We start from the raw sequence: 19,691 nt of genomic DNA, 5'->3' as shown, positions 1-19,691 counted from the left end.
ATCCTGTGAATTCGGCGAGGAAAAAGAATTTTTTTATTTATAGTTACTTCTTGATCCGTTTATTTTCACATTTCACATTATAAATAAGATACACACACGCTCATTCATTCTCATAACAGTGGGTCCACCACTGGTCATGCTTCTTAATTTTATGTTGAATCGCGTGTGGCTCATTACCACGATGCGACCAAGACTATAGACGCTACTTTTCTTTTTTTAAGTGGTTCTTGATTATCCCCTACATCATTGCTTGCTTTTAAGTATTTCGCAACTACTGCAACTCGCGTATAAGCAAACAGCATTTCTTTTACCATCCTACGAACGATGAGTTAGAATGAATTTCCTGAGACAATAGATTAATAACAAGGAGATTTTGAATGAACTAGCACCGCGCCTCCCATCCCTTGACATTCTGATGCTGACTATCTCTTGAGAATCTATCTTCTGATGCTGACTATCTCTTGAGAATCTATCTTCTAATCGCAATAAGTCGATTTTTGCAGCTCGGAAGTTTAATAAATTTCCAAATTCATTTGATCGAAAAAGAAATCTGTTTATACGCATTTCCGGGCAGTGTTTTCTCGAATGACGAGGCAAGACAATAATGTTACCATCTATATTAGAGTACCTTTTACATGTTTCAATGATGTTTTCCTGAATATTTATATTGTCTTATTGTAACTCTACAAACCTAGATTTCGAGCCGTTATTTTCCACTGCTTTTACGTCGCTGAGATTATCGCTAATACGTTGACTACCGCTATAAATTTCTACTAAATTTTTAGCGGCAGTTAACGTGTATGCTATGTATTGAGCGATGATTTTATTTACAATATAATGCTTCCTATTTCTGACACGTTTCTCTACCTCATGTCTCATGTAGGTTTCTATAAATAACAAGTTCCAGAAAACGCCTTTTACATATCTAAGATGCATTTTGATGAGATGTTTAATAATCTTAATATTTAAATATTTAAAAGACATTTCCTGGACTTTCTGCGCTATATTGGGTTTCCTCGCAAGTTTGGCAGTTTTCACTATTGGATCAATCTACGTTTTATGTAAGCGGCTACATTGCGAGAATACCCCATTTAAACCTTTCCCCATAGTCGATACTTCGATAAGAATCGCATCTTGAAACAATCATATTAAGTCAGCAATTATATCATAATTCACATGTATTAATTAATAGAATATTTCATTTAAATATCATATTAAAGGTTTAAATTGAAAGTATCGACAGCAGGAAGAGAATTAACTTGAATTCTGCTCTTTTGACGCGGAACATTGATGTGTCTGCTCTTAATAATTCTACATTTAGATAATACATTAGACGTAATTATTTGTCGTGTTTAATACCTAGCCTTTCTCTCTCTCTCTCTCTCATTCTTTTTCTTTCTTTCTTTCTTTCTTTCTTTCTCTCTCTCTCTCTCTCTCATTCTCTCGTTCTTTCGCTTTTTTCCATTCATACTATCATTCGTTCGATAAGGCGCGGGCTCGTTGAGGTGTTTCTGTCGAGGTTGGTATCAAAATGATTTCCTATTTCCGGCACCGCAGTCGACGCTCGAACAAAGTCGAGGTCGACGGGACTTCGTGACGCTGATAATGATCGTCAATCCAATGAGATAATCTTTAATAACGAGATAATCTTAAGCCTTGACGGCCTTCATGAGAAGATCGGTGCTAAGGGACTTAGGCCTCTCGATAGGTAGTCCTAGGGCGCGATCCCAGACGAGAGAGGCGAGCACGCCTAACGCGCGTGACACGCCAAACAGGACCGTGTAATAATTCATCTCCTTCATGCCGTAGTACTGCAGCAGCACGCCCGAGTGCGCATCTACATTCGGCCATGGGTTCTTCACCTTGCCAGTCTCTAATAGAATTGGCGGCACCACCTTGTACACCTGCGCGACCAGCTGCAAGAAAAAAAAAACACTGATGTTAACACACATTTAATTTAAAATTAAAATAAAAAATAATGAAAATGTGGAATGTAACTATATTAAATAAATACACAACATTGAAAAGGAGATCCAAAGATTTAATTTTAGGAGATCCAAAGTTAATTTAATTTTATGTTAATATTCTTAAATAAATAGAATAAAAATTTATTTATTCTTTATTCATTTTAAGTGGTTCAAAATTTTTTTATGATGCTTGGAATACTTCATATGAAAGTGTGTATTATATTTACCTTGAACAATGGATCGTCCGGCAGATGTTTCAGCGCGAATTCTCTCTGACAGGTGTACCTCGGATCGGTTTTCCTGAGTACGGCGTGTCCGTAACCGGGCACAACTTGGCCGCTCTTCAACGTATTCCAGATAAACTCCTTGAGTTTATCATCACTCGGACTGTCGCCGACCTGACCACGTAGCTTCTCCAGCCACACCAATACTTCCTGATTGGCCAAACCGTGCAGTGGTCCGGCCAGACCATTCATACCAGCAGCGAAAGATAAATACGGATCCGACAGAGCGGATCCCACCAAGTGGGTAGTATGAGCGGACACGTTACCGCCTTCGTGATCCGAATGGATCGTCAGATAGAGTCGCATCAGCTCGATGAATTGCGGATTGTCGTAGCCGAGCATATTGGCGAAGTTCCAGGACCAGTCCTTGCCGGCGTCCACCGAGCCCAAGCCCTTGCCGCCCTTGTAAATGTTACGGTAAATCGTAGCGGCCACCACCGGCAATTTAGCAATCAGATTCATCGAGTCCTCGTATACGGTTTCCCAGTATTTGCTCTTGTGCACACCCTTGTTGTACGCCTTGACGAACTCGCTCTCGCTGTTCAGCAGCGTGATCGCCGCGGAGAATTGCGTCATCGGGTGCAGCGTCTTGGGAAAGTTGTTGAGGGCCTTGACCACGTGCTCAGGTAACGAGCTCCTTGACGCCCACTCCTGAGAGATGGCCCGCACCTGCGCGTCCGTGGGCACGTCGCCGGTGATCAGCAGCCAGAAGAGACCCTCCGGCAGAGGTTCCGCGCCACCGGCCGCTTTCGGCAGGAGCTTCTGGCACTCGGGAATCGATTTACCACGGAAGCGTATACCTTCCTCCGGATCCAGCACCGACGGCTCCCACACGAGGCCCTTGATGCCGCGCATACCGCCGTACATCTGCGCTCAGAGAAAAATATATTAGTCAATTGAATGAAATGAAAATATTAATATTAATTAAATATCAATGGTTACATTCAACAGAATGTTTATTTTGCAATTCCAATATTGGAAATTTTCTATGATGATATTGGATTGGACTCTTTCAGATCTAGAGAAGTAAAACGTATTTTACGCATTTTACTGAATGCGGCCAATTATTTTTTATTAAAGTTTCTTTAGTCGCTTAGATCTTCTAGCTTCTTTGGTTTATTTTGATCAATTTTTTAAAAAATTAATAAATTATGAGAGATCAGTTCTAAATTTTTTGGTCATTTCATTCGAAGATATCTCTAATTTTTTCAGTAATTAACAATATTCTAAGTTAGATTCATTTTAAAAATATCATTAGCCTCGTGCATTTTGCATTAATAGATTGATTAAGGAAAAAATCGGCGATAAATAAAAGTAAACATACAGAAAACAATGAACGTCTTTATGCATGAATGAGATCGTCACATGCAAGCCTGCGACTTGTTCAATAACGATTAATCGCCACGTGCTGCATTCGGCCGATAATCGGCGAAAAAATATGCTGCTTATTGACGCCAAAAGAAACTCGCATGTGACGATCAGGAATTGTCAATGCCTGTTGCAGTTATCATGATCACATAACAAGCACGCGGTCCATAATCAAGCTATATATTCTCTAACTGTTAACAAATAATAACAAGTCATATCACATCGATTCGTTTTCCTTCGTCATTCATGATTATTCTAATTATCGATGATAATTGTGAATATCTGTGCAATCCGTGCAAATTTTTGATAAAATAAATCGCGAGAAAAATGAAATCTTAATTGAATAGAATGTAAACAGATGATATCTGTTTTTTATATATAAAAAGAAATAAGAATGTCTAATAAATGTCTAGTAAATAAAGTTTTTCTTCAATTAAATTTAAAAACTAAATTTAAAATTTTGTAAAATAGTTAAGATTGAACTATCTTATCGAAATGTAATTTTACGATAATAATAAACTTATTAATGTAGAGTTAAAAATGCATACCATATCGACGGTGACTTCTCCAACCTTGGTGGAACCATGATTCTTACGAAAGGCTCTAACTCGTTCCTGTTCCTTTGGAATTCTGTCCGTGAGAACCTTCTTCAAATCCGTGGACGCATCGGTGAGTTGCCGCAAAAAAACCGTCGATGTTATTTTCTAAAAGAAAAAGAGGAATTGTAATTAAGTAACTGATAAAAAAATTCAAATAATACAAAATGCAAAATGTAACTTCAAGTAATTTCAAAAATAAATGCAAATTGTGATAATAGATGCAAATTAGAGTAAACAAAAAGTCATCTCATTTTTTTCTCAATAGATGGCCTTTGTTAGACGTAATACGATTATATATTCAATAAAGAGTATTCGAAAAATGACAGGAAGTAGTTGGAAAAAACGTCTTATTGAATAAAATTTTACGTATAAAATTCTTTAAGTTTCTGCAGAAGAAAAGAACGACTTTTTTGTCTCCAATAAATTCAATTGTATAATTTTTATGACGTTTGTATCATTAGATAATTAATATATCATTAGATAGTTAGTAACTCAAATGCTTAAAAAAAAAACGCAATTTTTTAATATTATTTTATTTTTTATTCAAGTTTTTTTACAACGTTCTGACATATCTTTTGTTTTTCATGATGAATAGGTATCTTTCATAGAGAATATTTATGCATGACGTATGCATTGTGTAAAGAATCGTCACAATAGGAGACATGTGTAATGATTACGTAAAAACGACGAACCGTTAACAATCGTATCGTTAATGGTACATACGCGAGTATACTCTTACGTCGGTAAATTATTATGTTGTTAGGACGACAGGAAATCCTAAAAATGATTACGTTTTTCCATGCAATTGTCTCATGTGATTTATGAAACTCACATTACGCAATTGTAATATTTTAGTAAAAAATATTACATTTTGCTTTAAGAAATACGCTATTTATATCATTATACATTTACTTATAATACAAAATTAAATTCTTTAAAAGGAATTTAATACAAAAATGACAAGAATCGTGATCTTTGAAAAATATGTAGACTTAAAATTTTTTTGTTGATTTTCTGCCAATTAAGTTAACAATTTATTTCTATTAAATCTTGATTGCAGATTTTAAGAATGTTCAGAAAATATCGAAAAAGAAAATTTCCTATATATAAGACATATCATATGTTATCAAAATTATTATTTCACAAAAAGATAAAAGAAAATGGCACCAAGTATGCGTGCCCCATGTTGTCTTGTAAAAGTATTAAAAAATAAAAGATTAACAAATCATTTAAATTTATAAGTTAAAAAATTTATATTTAAAAAAACTTAAAGCTTTATTACATTATCTAGCAATTTTCATATAGGTTTTACTCATTTTGGAAAAATCAAGTATATCCCTGATGGAATAAAAGAATATATAAAAGAATAAAAATAGTAAATGAAAAGCTTAACGATACAAAAGAAAACAATTTAATTGAAATCAAAATATTTATTATCGAAATTTAATTCTATAGTTGAAATTCTTTATATTTAATTTATTTTTATTCCTTTTGTAATGTTTACAAAGAGTAAACACTAAGAATTTGAGATGATCCAAGAACGTAGTTTTTATGTTTACGTAAAGGATATTACTACTCAATTACGCAGAGGCGATTATGGTTTTCTCATTAAACTTGTAATCGGCTCTTACATATGACGAGACAACAAAAAATTCATAATCATAATTTCTCATCTCAACACGCACCATCGAACGTCGTGTGAAACGTCAGATAAGAAACGAGATCGCGGGGTCTTGTGTTCGAGGTCATTATCAAGAAAGAGCGTGCCGCTCGCGGAAACGCACCGGCGAGAATTAACCCTTCACACGATCGCTCTCATTCTTCAGTATTTATCATTATTATTATTCTTAACACGATAAAAGCCTCAATTTAGACGTCGGCTGATAATTCAGGCGGGAGACCCTTGACCGGGTTTTGGAGTCGAAACGGAGATTCGGGAGGCCTCGGCGATCGCAATAAATATAAAACAATCGGTAATGTTTATAACAATGATACAAAAGTAGCGGTAAAAAAAAAAATGCGAGATAAAAATGGTGATAAGCGGGGCTGTGATATTCGGCGGAAATGCCGAGGCTTTTGGACGAGGGAAGGTGAAGATCGGCTCGTTATCGCACATTCACGCATATGCCAAAGCACGCGCGTGCGGACGCGTAGACACTGGCGTGCCACGTGACTTCGGATTACGGCACGTTCGTCGGATACGTGGATCCGAGAGATTGCTTAATTCTTGCTTTTTTTGTCGATCGAAGCGAAAGTCGCGTGATGTGCGCTCCGGCCCGGAGAGATCGCTTATCTCTGCATCCCGTTGAGCGCCTATGCAGCCGGAGAAGGAGAATGCCTTCTGATCTGTTCTCGCGACAGGATTCCGCTCGTGAAACGTGCGCGGACACGTAATGCGGCACTTCGCGGATAATTAAGTCAAGGTGAAGAGCGAAGTCGAGACGAGAACGCCGAGTCAAGTCACGATGATCTCGAAAACGATGAGACTTTGACGAATAGAGTTTTTCAATTCGCATAAGAATAAATTTGGAACAGATTTCTATAGATTGAGGGAAATTCAAAGAAGCGAATTATTTTTAATTAGTGACAAGTATATTCGTGCGTTCAATTTATGAAAAATAATATGAAATATTCAGGCTAGAAATTTGTTATCGAATAAGTATATGAGTAATTAGCTTTTTAAAAGAGAAAAAAATAATACCGTTAATAAGAAAAAATTCTGTAAAACTGGACTTTATAGCCTCATTTATTTATCTGTAACGTCGAGATAGATGTCAATTATGGATCAGTTTATTAATTACTAATTGTTTTTTGTCTGGGGCATCGTTAAGAGACTCGGATATCGGAACAGTTACGATGCGGTAAAACGCTAGTAGCTTAAGTTTAATTGTTTAAAAAAGTTTAATCGTTATACTATATGTCTATAAAGATTATTTAAACGTACTATTCCTCGGAGCAAATTCCAGAGTCATAAATTAATCTTTTTAATAATTTCCATTATCTTTTCTTTCAATAATTATTTAAGAAATTAGACGGTTACCCAACAAATTTTTACACAGCAAAACACATTTCAAACAGAAAAAAATAAACAAATTTGTTTTTTGTTAAAAATAAATTGCATAAGGAAATACTTACAAATGCAAATTTGGGCAACAATGTATCGAGGCAAAATACGTAGAAGAAAAAAAAAAAATACATGTCGCAATATGTCAAGAGTAAAATATTGTATGAAATTTTGCAAAATATTCCGACGAGTTAAAATTAAAATATTATAAAATATAATTTATACAACTCTTACATAATATATTTAAATATAAAAAAATTAAAAAGAAAAATCTCTTTTTTTTTTCTTCCGTCAAAAAAGTCCTAGATTTATATCAAGAAGATGAAATATGTCACGTATCATGTCGCGTATCGACGCAGTGCACCTTTAAACGTCTTCAAATTCGAGGGGCTCGGTTCAAAGATCGTTCTTCATCGCGCGCTCTTATCGTCTGCACGATAACGCGCGCTCCTTATTTTTTACGTAAACGCGTGGCAGCGCGCAGCGATTACGTAGTGCCGGGGCGAGATTGACGCGACGAGGCTTGCACTTGAATGCAATCCGTACTCGACATTGACCCTTATTACGCGAGTCCACGTCCTTTCGACGAGACACTCACGCGATCAAATCGTCCACAAACTCGACGTTAATTGATAAAAAAATAAAAAGGAAAAAAAAAATCAAACGAGACTTCGTCAAGCCGACGACAATTGAAAAAGCCATCACTCGCGCGATAATTTCCGTTCTCAATACCCAGTTTCTGTCCAGTTGCATCGCGAAGTTGCATTTTCGAGAAAAGAACCGCGATGCAGATATGCCAATGATAATATTTCGCGAGCGTGCATTGTTGTTGCGCGGTACGCGAAATCTAGGAGGCGAGCCAATGGCATGGCTAAAAATAAAAGGACTTCGACTCGCCGTGTAATTTGGGTTGGAGCGAGCGAGTTGACGTGAGCCTGATAACAGGATCGATGCCAAAGAGTGTTGGAAAGACTTCTGCTACTTTCTGCCACACGAATATAACAACTGTTTGCGCATCTCCGGAGATATGCAAGTCATACAAAGAAAAATTTTGGAGATCCATACACGAGGAAAATACAGTTTCCAATCGAGATAAATGATAGCGCAGTAAGAATGATATTATATTTTTTTTTACCATCTGCGATAATTCGCCTCGCGATCTCGATCGTGCAATTATAATTTTCAATTAACGAAGCCGATTGTTCGAGGACGCGAAGATATCGAATAACAAAATATCTATTCAAAAAAAAAAAAAAAATTCTCTGATTTTCAAGGCAATTTGTTAAAAACAAATTTTAAATGTATTTTACAACTAAATTTTATATTTTTACAAAGTTTTTAATATTTTCCATTCCATAAAAAATTTCCATAAAAATTTATAAATTATGAAATAAAATTAAGAATCATTTGAGTTTCAATAATCAAATTTGAAAAATTTGGAAAAAAAACCTAACAATTTTAAAAAATAAAAATTTTATATTATTAAAATTTTCAAACTTTAGTTTCACAGGCTATAAACAATTATATAATTCAATAAATAACAATAACATAACCGGTATAAAATTCAACTTTTTTAAAACTCTTGAAATAAATATCAGTTTTCATTAAACAAACTTACACCTAATACAAAATCCGTACTTTCAATACTGAATATTGGATTAATTGTAAAATCAGCGTACTTTGAGACGTTTAAAGTGGATAGATCCACTGTTGTTAAAAATGTAATTGACAAACTTGCGATTATAATTTAAAGATAAAATATTAGAAAAAATATTTCAAAAAAAGTTCCTTGATTTCCAAGACATAAATATATTCCCTAACAATTCCAGGTTTTTCGATAATGTTTCGATGAGTGGGAGTTACAGATCGATTGAACGACGATTGGAGAACGCCCGCAATCGAGGGTCAATCACGCACAAATGCGATTAACCCTATAAAATATGCATTTTAACCCGCTGAACTTCGCGATATCAGCAACAATTGCTGGTAATTGCATTAAGGAAGATAACGTATGTATGACGCTTAAGTATACAGAAAGTAGCCCGAGACTTACGAGTCGACTCGCTTAATTGTCACCCTCTCGCGGGGCAGACGTGCGGAATGTGAGCGGAATATGAGCGGTTCTCGTTGCGCAATGCGAGATCGATATCGGTTGAACAGCGATATCGATGCTTATCGCGCGATGAGAGATGGAACGCGAGCTGACTTTCGCATATCAAAATGTCAAGTGGCTCGTTTTTCACCGATAGTCCAACTGTGAGTGTGCGAAAAACGAATTGCGAGAGGAGGGAAGATATACATAGAAAAAAAAAATTAATCTTAAATCAAGACTATATATTTTTATAGATTTTTAATCTCGAGTAAAAGTAATATTTGCATCAATAAAAATTCAATCAAGACTCAAATTGTTATGATTATAATATTCTCGTTTATATATGAGAATATTTTTTATGTAAGAATCATTTTCTTCTATATATGATACGACACAATAGAAATATATTATTCTATATTCTAAGCGATGTTAAAAAAAAAGTTATTGAAAAATGAGACCGACCGAATAATAGCGACTGATAAAATTTTCAATGAGTCTGGATCTCTTCTCAATGAGTGATAACGAAGTTTAGTCTCACGGGAGTAAAGTTCATTGTATAACTTCTCGCATATAGATTAAATTTTCAATCTATATGACATAATTATAAATCATACGACAAAAAGTGACTTTTTTTTCATAATTACTAATTTTAAATAAAGTTGTCGCAGTTGTTTTGTGTGTGTGTGTGTGTGTGTGTGTTTTTATAAGATTATACTACTATAAGATTATACTTTCAGAATATACTAATTTCCGTCATTGATCATAAAAATACATCGTGCGACAGTAAATATAGATAGATCCGATTTATTATTCGTTAATTCTCAAGATAATATTAATTTAAATGAGGCGTCTTAAAAAAATGATGTTGGATACGTAAAAAAGATTAATAAATTCAAAAATTGTTTTTAAATGATCAGGTAAGCAAGACTACGATAAAAATTGTATATTAAAACTTTTCGCCGCATTTTTCGGCTAATCGAATTATCTTAATTATATATATATATATATCATATAATGCGAACCTCACTCGTGTCATCCGGAAGACGCGAATGATAAGATTTCCAATACTCACACACATATAAATGTACTCTGAGCGTATACGGACATATGTCGCGTATCGGCCGTCACCGACACGTCGCAAAAATTATAATTCACAAGAAAATAAATTCTCTTCGTTTGTACTCAAGTAGAAAATCACATCAAAACGGATGGCATCTCGAAATTCTTTCTAATAAATCGTTCAATTGCATTTCCAATCTCAATTTCTAATCTTATGAGGAAAGAGCAATTCTGTAAATTGTAACTTATTTGTAACTTATTTTGATTGTTTATGTTGGTATTACTTACAGAAGTTTCGATGCGGATTTACCAGTCTTGAGACATTAATGAGACAGCGAAGTGATTCATCACGGGCTTTCTAGATACGACCGCCCCCCCCCGTCAAATGGCGAAAGAGTAACGAGATATGATGGAGACATCTTCTGTCACTTATTATTATTATGTCAAGAGACATACGCGCCTCATGTCGATGACAAGTCGCACAACTCGCGCATCGACGGCAATCCGGAATGATCGCTGACAATGCGAGCTTAACAAATTTCTGCTGGGCTCATCGCTGCCAGGAAGATGGGATTATCGTTCCACATACGTTGACCGACACATTGACACATTTGACGTCATTTTATGGGCCGTTACTTACTTTGTACCGTGACTCGCATACCCGCACGTCCGCGATTATCTCCTTTCGCGCGTATGAAGCCACTTCCGATCGTAAAAATTCAATTGTCGTGGAACCACGATCGAGATACGCCGCTGGCTTCGATAAGGAAGAATTCCCGGCAATCCACGACCTCGTAACATACTTCTTAGATATCTTCTAAAGCCAGCACTAGCTCGAGTTTCCTACATTAATTCCAAACCGAATTAAAATAATATGTAAATGATAAAAGGAGACTTCGATTTATTAAATCACTCTAAATTATTTAAGTGATTATTGTGACGTTTATTAATCGAAGCAACTCTACTCGCAATTATGTTTCTTTTTTTATTTTATTATTGATTATTAAAAAAAATATGTATTCTATTCCATATTTCTACATTGACGCATTTGTACAGTAAGTTTCCCGAACACTCTTTAAAATAAAATGCACATTTTTGCGTGATTTTTTTTATTTTGGCAATATATGGGCACATTGGTTTTTTAACCATAAAATATCAAAAATATTTGTCACGGATTGCTGCCTGAAAACTTGCTGACTTACGATTCTATTTTATTTTAATTTTAAGGTATATAATAACTATATCTTATTACCGCTTTATCAATGGGACTTTGGGTGCGCAAACGTCAGCAATTTTACGACTTGTCTAACGCGTCAGATCAGACTTAGACATGATTATTAGCGAACACCGGGGAAAAAAACGAATAATCGCTTTCGTGGATGGACGTTACCGCTGGGATAATCGATATATCAGCCTTTACGTGATTTATTTCGCTATTTCAGGATTAATCGATCATCGCGCACGTGTTGCATTCTTCATGAGAACTTAACAATCCGGCCTGTTTAGTCGACTGACATGGTTGCCTCGTTTTTCCCTTTTTCTTCGTGGAATATTAAGTCGCTTTCTCGAGGTCATCGACAAATGAGAAAGGAACACGTTGCCGTTGACATGTAACGTTCTATCGAAATTAGCATGCATTAGCATACGTTTACGCGTTATTGATGATATATGAACGTGGATTTCACGTTGTCGCGAAAGAAATAATTAAGAACCCCGTAGCATATTATATGCATAAAACGATAGTTGTATGCCATTCAGAATAAAGCGTTACCTAAGTGTACAAACAAAGTTCACGAATTTTGCATATATTGTAATAGCGTATTTTCACTCTGGAAAAATAAACAAGTCTGAGAACGTGTGATTGTATTTTTACAATTCTCAGCCGGTTACGCCACACATTCGGACAAAAAGTCATCTGAGAACAAAAGTAGAAGCTAATGGTCGACCGGTTTGTCGATCAAGGTCGCAGACCTTATTCAGGTTCGAGTCCTTTCCTCGGTACAGATCCGGTGTAACACGACGTGAGTTTTTCTTTTTCGAAGTAAATTTTGATTCTCTCTATTTGAAGAAACTCTGTCGACTATTAAAAAGTTTAAGAGAAAAATAAAAATTATAATAAATAGGACAAATTTCAATAACAGAATGAAACGTTTCAATTTCTTGACGCATTTTATGAAATCAGTAAAATTGTAAAAAATTCTACAAAACTCTTTTACTCGCAATCTTCTTGCAAATATAATTGTGTAGAAAATATCGATTTATTCTGTGAGAAGAAAATACTTTTCCACATTATGGAAGTTTACCATCTCGGAATTATGGCCTTTTTCTTACGTTAATTAGAACGTTTTTATCTTTCACTTTTAAACTTTTATAAACTGAGTAGCGAGATGTAATAAAGTTCTTAACAATAGCAAGTTATTATTTGATTGTACAACTCAAACTTTTAATTCCAAAAATTATATTATTTAGTCACATACACATTCTCACATCTTACGCAAACAAAACTAAAACGATATTTCTTTCTCATAATATAAAAACATTATCTTTTAATTGAAGAATAAAATATATTTATATTAAAAAATTTATAGAAAAATTACCATAATAAAAAATTATTGAGGATAAATAGATAAATAGATTCTTTATATAAATTAACGATTTATTAATATATTAAAAATATCTTTACACAAAATATTTTTTTTATGATAATAAACTTAGACTAGAATAAAATTTGAAATATTAAAATTGTATGTGTGCCTGACAAATTCGACAAGGAAGTTGATTTTAGGAATTATGTTTGGAACGATCTGACAGCTATTTGATCAGATCAATACACGCGAACGATATGTTTGATTATAATTGTCGGCAAATCATATCTGCCAGATGTGATAACTCTTTATCGCCAATTGTGTAATCGCCCGCTTTGAAGGACATTACTAATTGGAACAGCCACGAGTTACGATTATCTAATTCTGATCACACGTCACATAATCTAACGGCGTTAAAAGTTAAGATTATCGTTTTTAATAGCAAGTTTAAAATTTATCAATTTCATCTGCTTCAATATTCCAACTTAAAATTTTTTGCCATTAATTGCAGTCTCTAAATCATAATCATAATCAACTGACTAAAATTTCGCATTTTATATTATTTAAATTGTATGTGTCATCGCAAAAAGAAAAATGAGATTTCCAATTGAAATATGTAGATATTAAATTTTGCAATGATTAATTTGCCCGCTGAACAAATATTTAGAGAATATAAATGTTTAAAAAACACATATATATGTAATAAAAGATGATTAATGCAGAATAATTAACGTGTGAGAGAAAGAATAATTTCACGTTAAGGTAATAAATTGTAAAAAATATAATTTTTGCAAAAAATTTTTTCATCTGACGTAAGAAAATAACATAATAAGACAATAAATAAAAAATAACGTAATATGCACTTTAGCCACTTGTTTAAACTTGTTTCGCGACAAAACAACACATCACCGTCAATGTAATTTCGACCAGTTCGTTGTCATAAGTATACGCGAAAGAAATTTTTATCTCACGAGAGCAATAAATTATAGACACTTGCTACACTGGGAACATATGTGTCAATATTTAACTATGTCCTTAATAACTAACGTGAGATAACACCTTCCATAATCCCTGAACTGATATTTGTAGCATAACGAAAGATTGTTTTAAGATCTTTCAAAGCTGAGTATGTAAACACGAATATACATAAATAGTGTAAATATATATTAGCTGAGTATGTAAACACGAATATATATAAATAGTGTAAATATATATTATATATATTATTTTTAAATATATATTATTATTTGCATTTTTATATGTAGAAACACACCCACACCACCCCCCCCACACACACACCTTTTCACACATCTCTATCTTTTTCTATTCAAGGTTTTTAACTTTAAAATCGTGACATAAGGCCATTCAAAATAGTATCATATTTACATTAATCCCAAATTCTATTGATTCTTATTCAAAACACTCCGTAGTTAAATTCCCATGAAATTTGTGCGTTTTGCAGAAAAATTCTCCGTCACGATTCGATAACGGAATACGGACTTGTAAGGCAAAAAAAAGGCTGTCTTGCGAAACGCGACGACAATGAAATAAGCGTTGACAGGTCTGGAGGCAGGTCACACAGAAGAATCTAATAATAGATGACGTCTTCGTACTTGAAGTGAAAGAATCGCCCCTGAAATAGTTTGTTACGCGATAGATCATCGTATCGTCAACATTAGGTAACAGGTGAGATGTATATACAGAGCTACATAACAAGAAAACTCCGCGAGGCCTGCCAAGAATCGTAGTATAATAAATTCAGATACCTGAATCTCGTTAGCTCCTCGCGTCATTTATAATCTATTTATAAATATCTATTAATTTATTAATGACAAAAGTTAGAAGACCTGCCACATGTCTGCCATTTCGCTACGAATCTATCATGAGGAAAAAAAGATCTGTTTTTATCGCAGCTGAAACTTTCTATCTCTCTTTCCCTAAACTTCAAATGCGTATCTATTTCATTTTAAATACGAGTATATATTAGTTCAGTTACAGACCCGAGGTCATAAAGAAGAAGCAAAGGTGAGTTTGGAGGATTTATTTAAACAAGACCAGAATGCTAGAATTACATGATTTCCCGAGGCGGGCATATTCGCGGCTCAAAATCTCGAACGATGCACAAGCCCACGTGTTTTAAATATAGAGATTTCCGATCGATCCTCGGGGAGTCCCCGGGGCTTTCCGCCTACGGGGATGTCCGATCGAGGCGACTTGGCCTAGTTATTAGGATGCCAGATGCGAGATCAACAGGGTTACGGTCGATGTGGATTACCAGAGCGGCAAGGCGCAGGCGGATTTTCGGCCTCGAAATCGTTGCTAAAATTAGACCAGCCCCTTACAAAATCGCTCAATGGATATTATGTGCCATGGCGGGCGAGGGGGAAGGAGGGGAAAATCCATCAGCTCTTATGCACGCCACGTGCATAGACGAGAGCACCGCGTTGTGCAACGCCTCGATATTATTTTCTCATTACGAGCACGAAAGGCAAAAAAAGTTCGCTTTTCAAGGAAATAGGAATGATGCGTGATTGTTACGTCACGCCTGCACATCTCAAGAGTTCAAATCTCTTTGAGATCAACTGTATATCAAAGGGGAGAGTGAGTCATTAAGAAATGAATAAAATGATATCAGTGATATCACATGCGGCCTTTCATTTCAAGAGATATGTGGGCGTTGTTATTATTATATAATGTATCATTAAACAATTATGAAAATTAGACTCCCGGCTTGGAGTCGTGTATTGATTCTAATTCAATTAGAACACACGCCGTTCGAAGTCCAGAGCGTCTTCTGTTTTAAGGCCTGTTGCGACGTGTTCGGAGATGTGCGAATCGCCTCGCGGACGGACTACACTTTCAGTGATGCCAATAAAAAAAATAATACATGTAAATAATATATACATTTTTCTAGATACGTTAAAAAAATATACATTTTCAATGATCTTATTGATACCTGAGAAGAAATGCAATTAAATTATTATTCGGAGAGGCCCGGTGAATGTCACTTCGATTACACTTGAGCGAACACATCGTTCTCGGTCACTCCATATAAATCGGTTTCGCGAAGTCACGCGACGCATGTCAATCAGACGAACGCACGCGCGAGTCGATTTCGAAACGTGCATGCGTGCACGTCGAAGACCCGTTGGCACGCATTGCGTAATCGCGCGTGGAAATGATTTTCCTCGTGGTCACAGGTGGGATCGGAAATGAAAGCTCAAACTCGATCGCAAATCTCGATTCTCCTTTGAAAAAGAGAGAAAACGGAGAAATAAAGAGAGCGTGAAAGGTAGAGAGGGGGAGGGAGAGAGAGAGAGACCAATTAAACGTGTAATTATATTGCCAGTCTTGTTCCCTATTAAACCGCAAAATTCCGCGATTGGTTAATTGGAGAGGAAAAAAATATCTGACGTCAGTCTTACGATGAGAGAGACATCATTGACTCACTCGTAGATTCGACTATCTTTCTCAGGTTGGTTTTCAGTCAATAATTTTCTTTCTATCGCGAAATCGATTTCCTTTCTTAAATCCTTTCATTAATGTCTGCGTTTGCAATTTTCGACAAGGAAGAAATAAATTCTTTGCGCAACATATGATAGCTGACGTTTGCGTTTTCGATTACAAGTAATCTATAAATATGTACACACATATATATATATATATATATATATATATATATATTTTGTATCGACAAAGTTAAATGCTTAACACTACACTGTGCACACTGTTAAAATATTCGTTGCGTAAGAAACGTAATTAATGTCGCAAGACAATGTAAGTCGAGTGTACAGTTATCTTGTAGAGACTCATAATACGAGATAAGATTGTTTTTATGCAAATTCTAAAACCGTGTCAGCCGACAGGTGAAACGAATATGATAAAGTGTGATAATTAAATTCGAGGATTTAATTATAATTATGCTAGTCCCCTATAAAACACAATTACGGATATTATTTATCTTCCTATTTTTATAAATATATTTTACAAAATATAAATATCTATTTTTTTATGTTCAATATTATAGATTTACTATTTAATATTACATTTAATATTATATTATTTATGCGTAAATTTCGTTATGCACTTAAAGAGAAAAAAGTGACATTGAATCAATTAAAAATAATCACGCTATTACTTCAATAATAATATTAATGAAATAAATACGTGCAAAGTATACATATGCATAAATATAAATATGTATATATATATTTCATTATTATTGCCGTTGCATTAGCAAGGTTATAGTTATAAGGTTTGCTACTAGACTTTTTAATTCTATGCTGTTAATATTATTTTTCTCCCGAATATACGTTGAATTACGTCGAGACGTGATTTAACCTGTCGGGAAACAGGGAACATTTCTCACAATTATGTGGAACGCGCATAGCACATAATTTCCGTTTACACTGTTTCTGAGAAAAACAAGTCGATCTCGGGGGACACATTCCTGAATCGATTCGATGCACGCGGTGCGCTTTTATGCTGACGCGACGAGACGCGTCGCGTCGCATCGCGTCGCGTCACCGAGTGCATCGCCGCAGGCCTCGCCGAGAGACGCGTGGCATCGACTGCCGCGAATCGATCGACTTAAATGCTTAAAGGCGCAAGGGAACCCGAGCAATTCTTATGCAACACGCCCCGGCCGCGAATCCAACGTCATTTTACTTTGATGGATTCATCAATCTTCCTGACAGAAAGGAAAGAAATCCTCGAGACATCAAAGCTTCGTTTTTTTTTAGTAGGAGGGGGAGGGGGCACTGCCGTTCATTTCCACCAATAAAGATTGACATTAATCTCGGTTTAATTTATTTCTTATCTTTTTCTAATTCTTCGAATTGAAATAAGATAAAAAGTAAATTAAAGATTAAAATTAATCTATATCGAATGGAAATCGACATACGTGTAGATGGAGCTATTTTGGAAAAAAATAGGAATGAAGGATTATCTCGATGAATCGCGTTCTTCGTTCTTCCCTGACCATTATCAGCCTCTCTACCTGCGTAGGTTGAATCACACACACGCACGCTCTTCGTGTATTTGTCGAATAAACATATGTACTGTATAAACATATGTACCGTATAAACATATGTAGATGCAAATATACACCGAGATTGAATTTCGATACTGTTAAAGGACGCTTTCGCAGTAGCTGTATTTACTCATTCCATCGATGTTCCCAAATAATCGACTATTAACTGTAGTCGGTATAAGATCACACATAAACCATGAACTACACATACATCGAAAAAACTCGGTTTAGTCTCTTTCCCTCTTCTCTCCTGAAAACGAAAGGTCTGCAATGAAGAGTCCCGTTCACACAATGACCACCGAACCAACACGCTCGCAAACGGACTTGCATCCTGTATGTCACATACAGTCCCTCCCCCCTCTCTTACTCTCTCACTCTCTCTCTCTCTCTCTCACACGTCTTTCCCAAGATCGATCTCAAAGCGGACAAAAGAATTTGTTTGAGGATCATCGTGAAAAATCGATGCGATAATCCTCGATCTTTTTTTTCGTCGACAAATTTGGAAGCCAATTCGCTCGTTCTTTTGCGGGACGGGAGGGTTTCCGCCGGTCGATAGAACACCGCGGCTGGCCGTTTGCGGCGGCGAAAACCACCGTGATTGGCGTTTCCACAATGCGAACGAATCCGCCCCGAGGCTATCACGCGTTCCAGATGTGGAATTTCGAATTTCGAACGCCATGCCCGCCGAGCGTCATTGTATCGTCCTCTTTTTCCCCACTCCCTCTCTCTTTCTCTCTTTCACGCGTTCTCTTTGTGCAGAACAAACGATGGATAAATTCGAAAGGCGCGAAAGGAACGTCGAACGAAAAAGAGGGAAAGAGAAAAGGGGGAGGGAAGGGAAAGGGAATCGTGGGACTCACCTGAACGTCGAGGCAGCGTTTTGGGGTGAAGCGGAATAGCGCCATCCTTGTTCTGGAACTGTATCCTGCGCGGGAGTTCTGTACCCTCGAACTGACCGACTCGACTCGACCGTCTGACTAATCGACCGGCCACGCGGTGCTGCGGCGCCCTAACTCGACTGACTGCGGTCGCGCCGCTTTCGCCGTCGCGTCGCGCCACCCGCGCCGCGCATGCGTCAAGTGCGCGCGTCTCGTGAATCGCGCCCGATCGCGGTGAATTTCAGGCTGTTCAGTATCGGCGGTGCAGGTTCGGTATGCCCCGCGATAAGATATTAGAAAATGATGGGGATGCAACCACTGAGATATATATGTCTGTAATTTTCGTCGGAGTTTGAAAGAAAAAAATTAACTGGATGATTGAATTCATTAAATAAATAAATGATAATTGAAATCAGTTGATGGTATTTTACTAATATAAGTTATAATAATAACCTACAAAATTAAATTTTTATGTTAAAAGTTGCATGAATATTATAATGTGAAAATTAACTTAATTAAAATTAAATTAAGCTAAATTAAAAGATAATTTTAAAAATATATTTATATTAAATTATTTTAATATATTATTTAATATTAATCAATATTATATTATTTTTATATTAAATCAGAATGTCACGTTTTAAAAAAATAATTAGAGTTTAAATATAACTTATTTGAAATTCAGTTAAAAGTTCAGTAAAAAGTATCAGCTTTTTAACTTTATTACTCAATTTCTAGTAACTAATTAATTAGTCATTACCCA

The 19,691-nt window shown here is 35.6% G+C and overlaps 1 protein-coding gene across 1 annotated transcript; it reads right to left on the bottom strand.

Annotated features, from left to right (window-relative positions):
• Nucleotides 1–28: 28 nt before the first annotated feature.
• Nucleotides 29–19,087, bottom strand: kdn (citrate synthase). The gene is made up of 4 exons (XM_011644485.3): nt 18,911–19,087; nt 4,168–4,323; nt 2,195–3,118; nt 29–1,916 (listed from the first exon to the last, which is right to left on the bottom strand). The coding sequence occupies exons 1-4, from the start codon at nt 18,953–18,955 to the stop codon at nt 1,650–1,652; spliced, it is 1,392 nt and encodes a 463-aa protein (XP_011642787.1). The 5' UTR covers nt 18,956–19,087; the 3' UTR covers nt 29–1,649.
• Nucleotides 19,088–19,691: the final 604 nt, after the last annotated feature.

The sequence above is a fragment of the Pogonomyrmex barbatus genome, unplaced genomic scaffold, assembly GCF_055798465.1.
Source record: "Pogonomyrmex barbatus isolate J1 unplaced genomic scaffold, ASM5579846v1 scaffold14, whole genome shotgun sequence".
Taxonomy (NCBI): domain Eukaryota; kingdom Metazoa; phylum Arthropoda; class Insecta; order Hymenoptera; family Formicidae; genus Pogonomyrmex; species Pogonomyrmex barbatus.
This window is presented reverse-complemented; position numbering and strand designations above follow the sequence as displayed.

What these genes read in the sequence shown, in the direction of transcription:
- kdn (XM_011644485.3), bottom strand. Translation starts at nt 18,955, where the DNA reads ATGGCGCTATTCCGCTTCACCCCAAAACGCTGCCTCGACGTTCAG. An exon ending in AACGCTGCCTCGACGTTCAG is followed by an intron (nt 4,324 to 18,910) that starts GTGAGTCCCACG and finishes TTTTTCTTTTAG; the next exon opens with AAAATAACATCGACGGTTTT. An exon ending in CGGACGATCCATTGTTCAAG is followed by an intron (nt 1,917 to 2,194) that starts GTAAATATAATA and finishes TTTTTCTTGCAG; the next exon opens with CTGGTCGCGCAGGTGTACAA.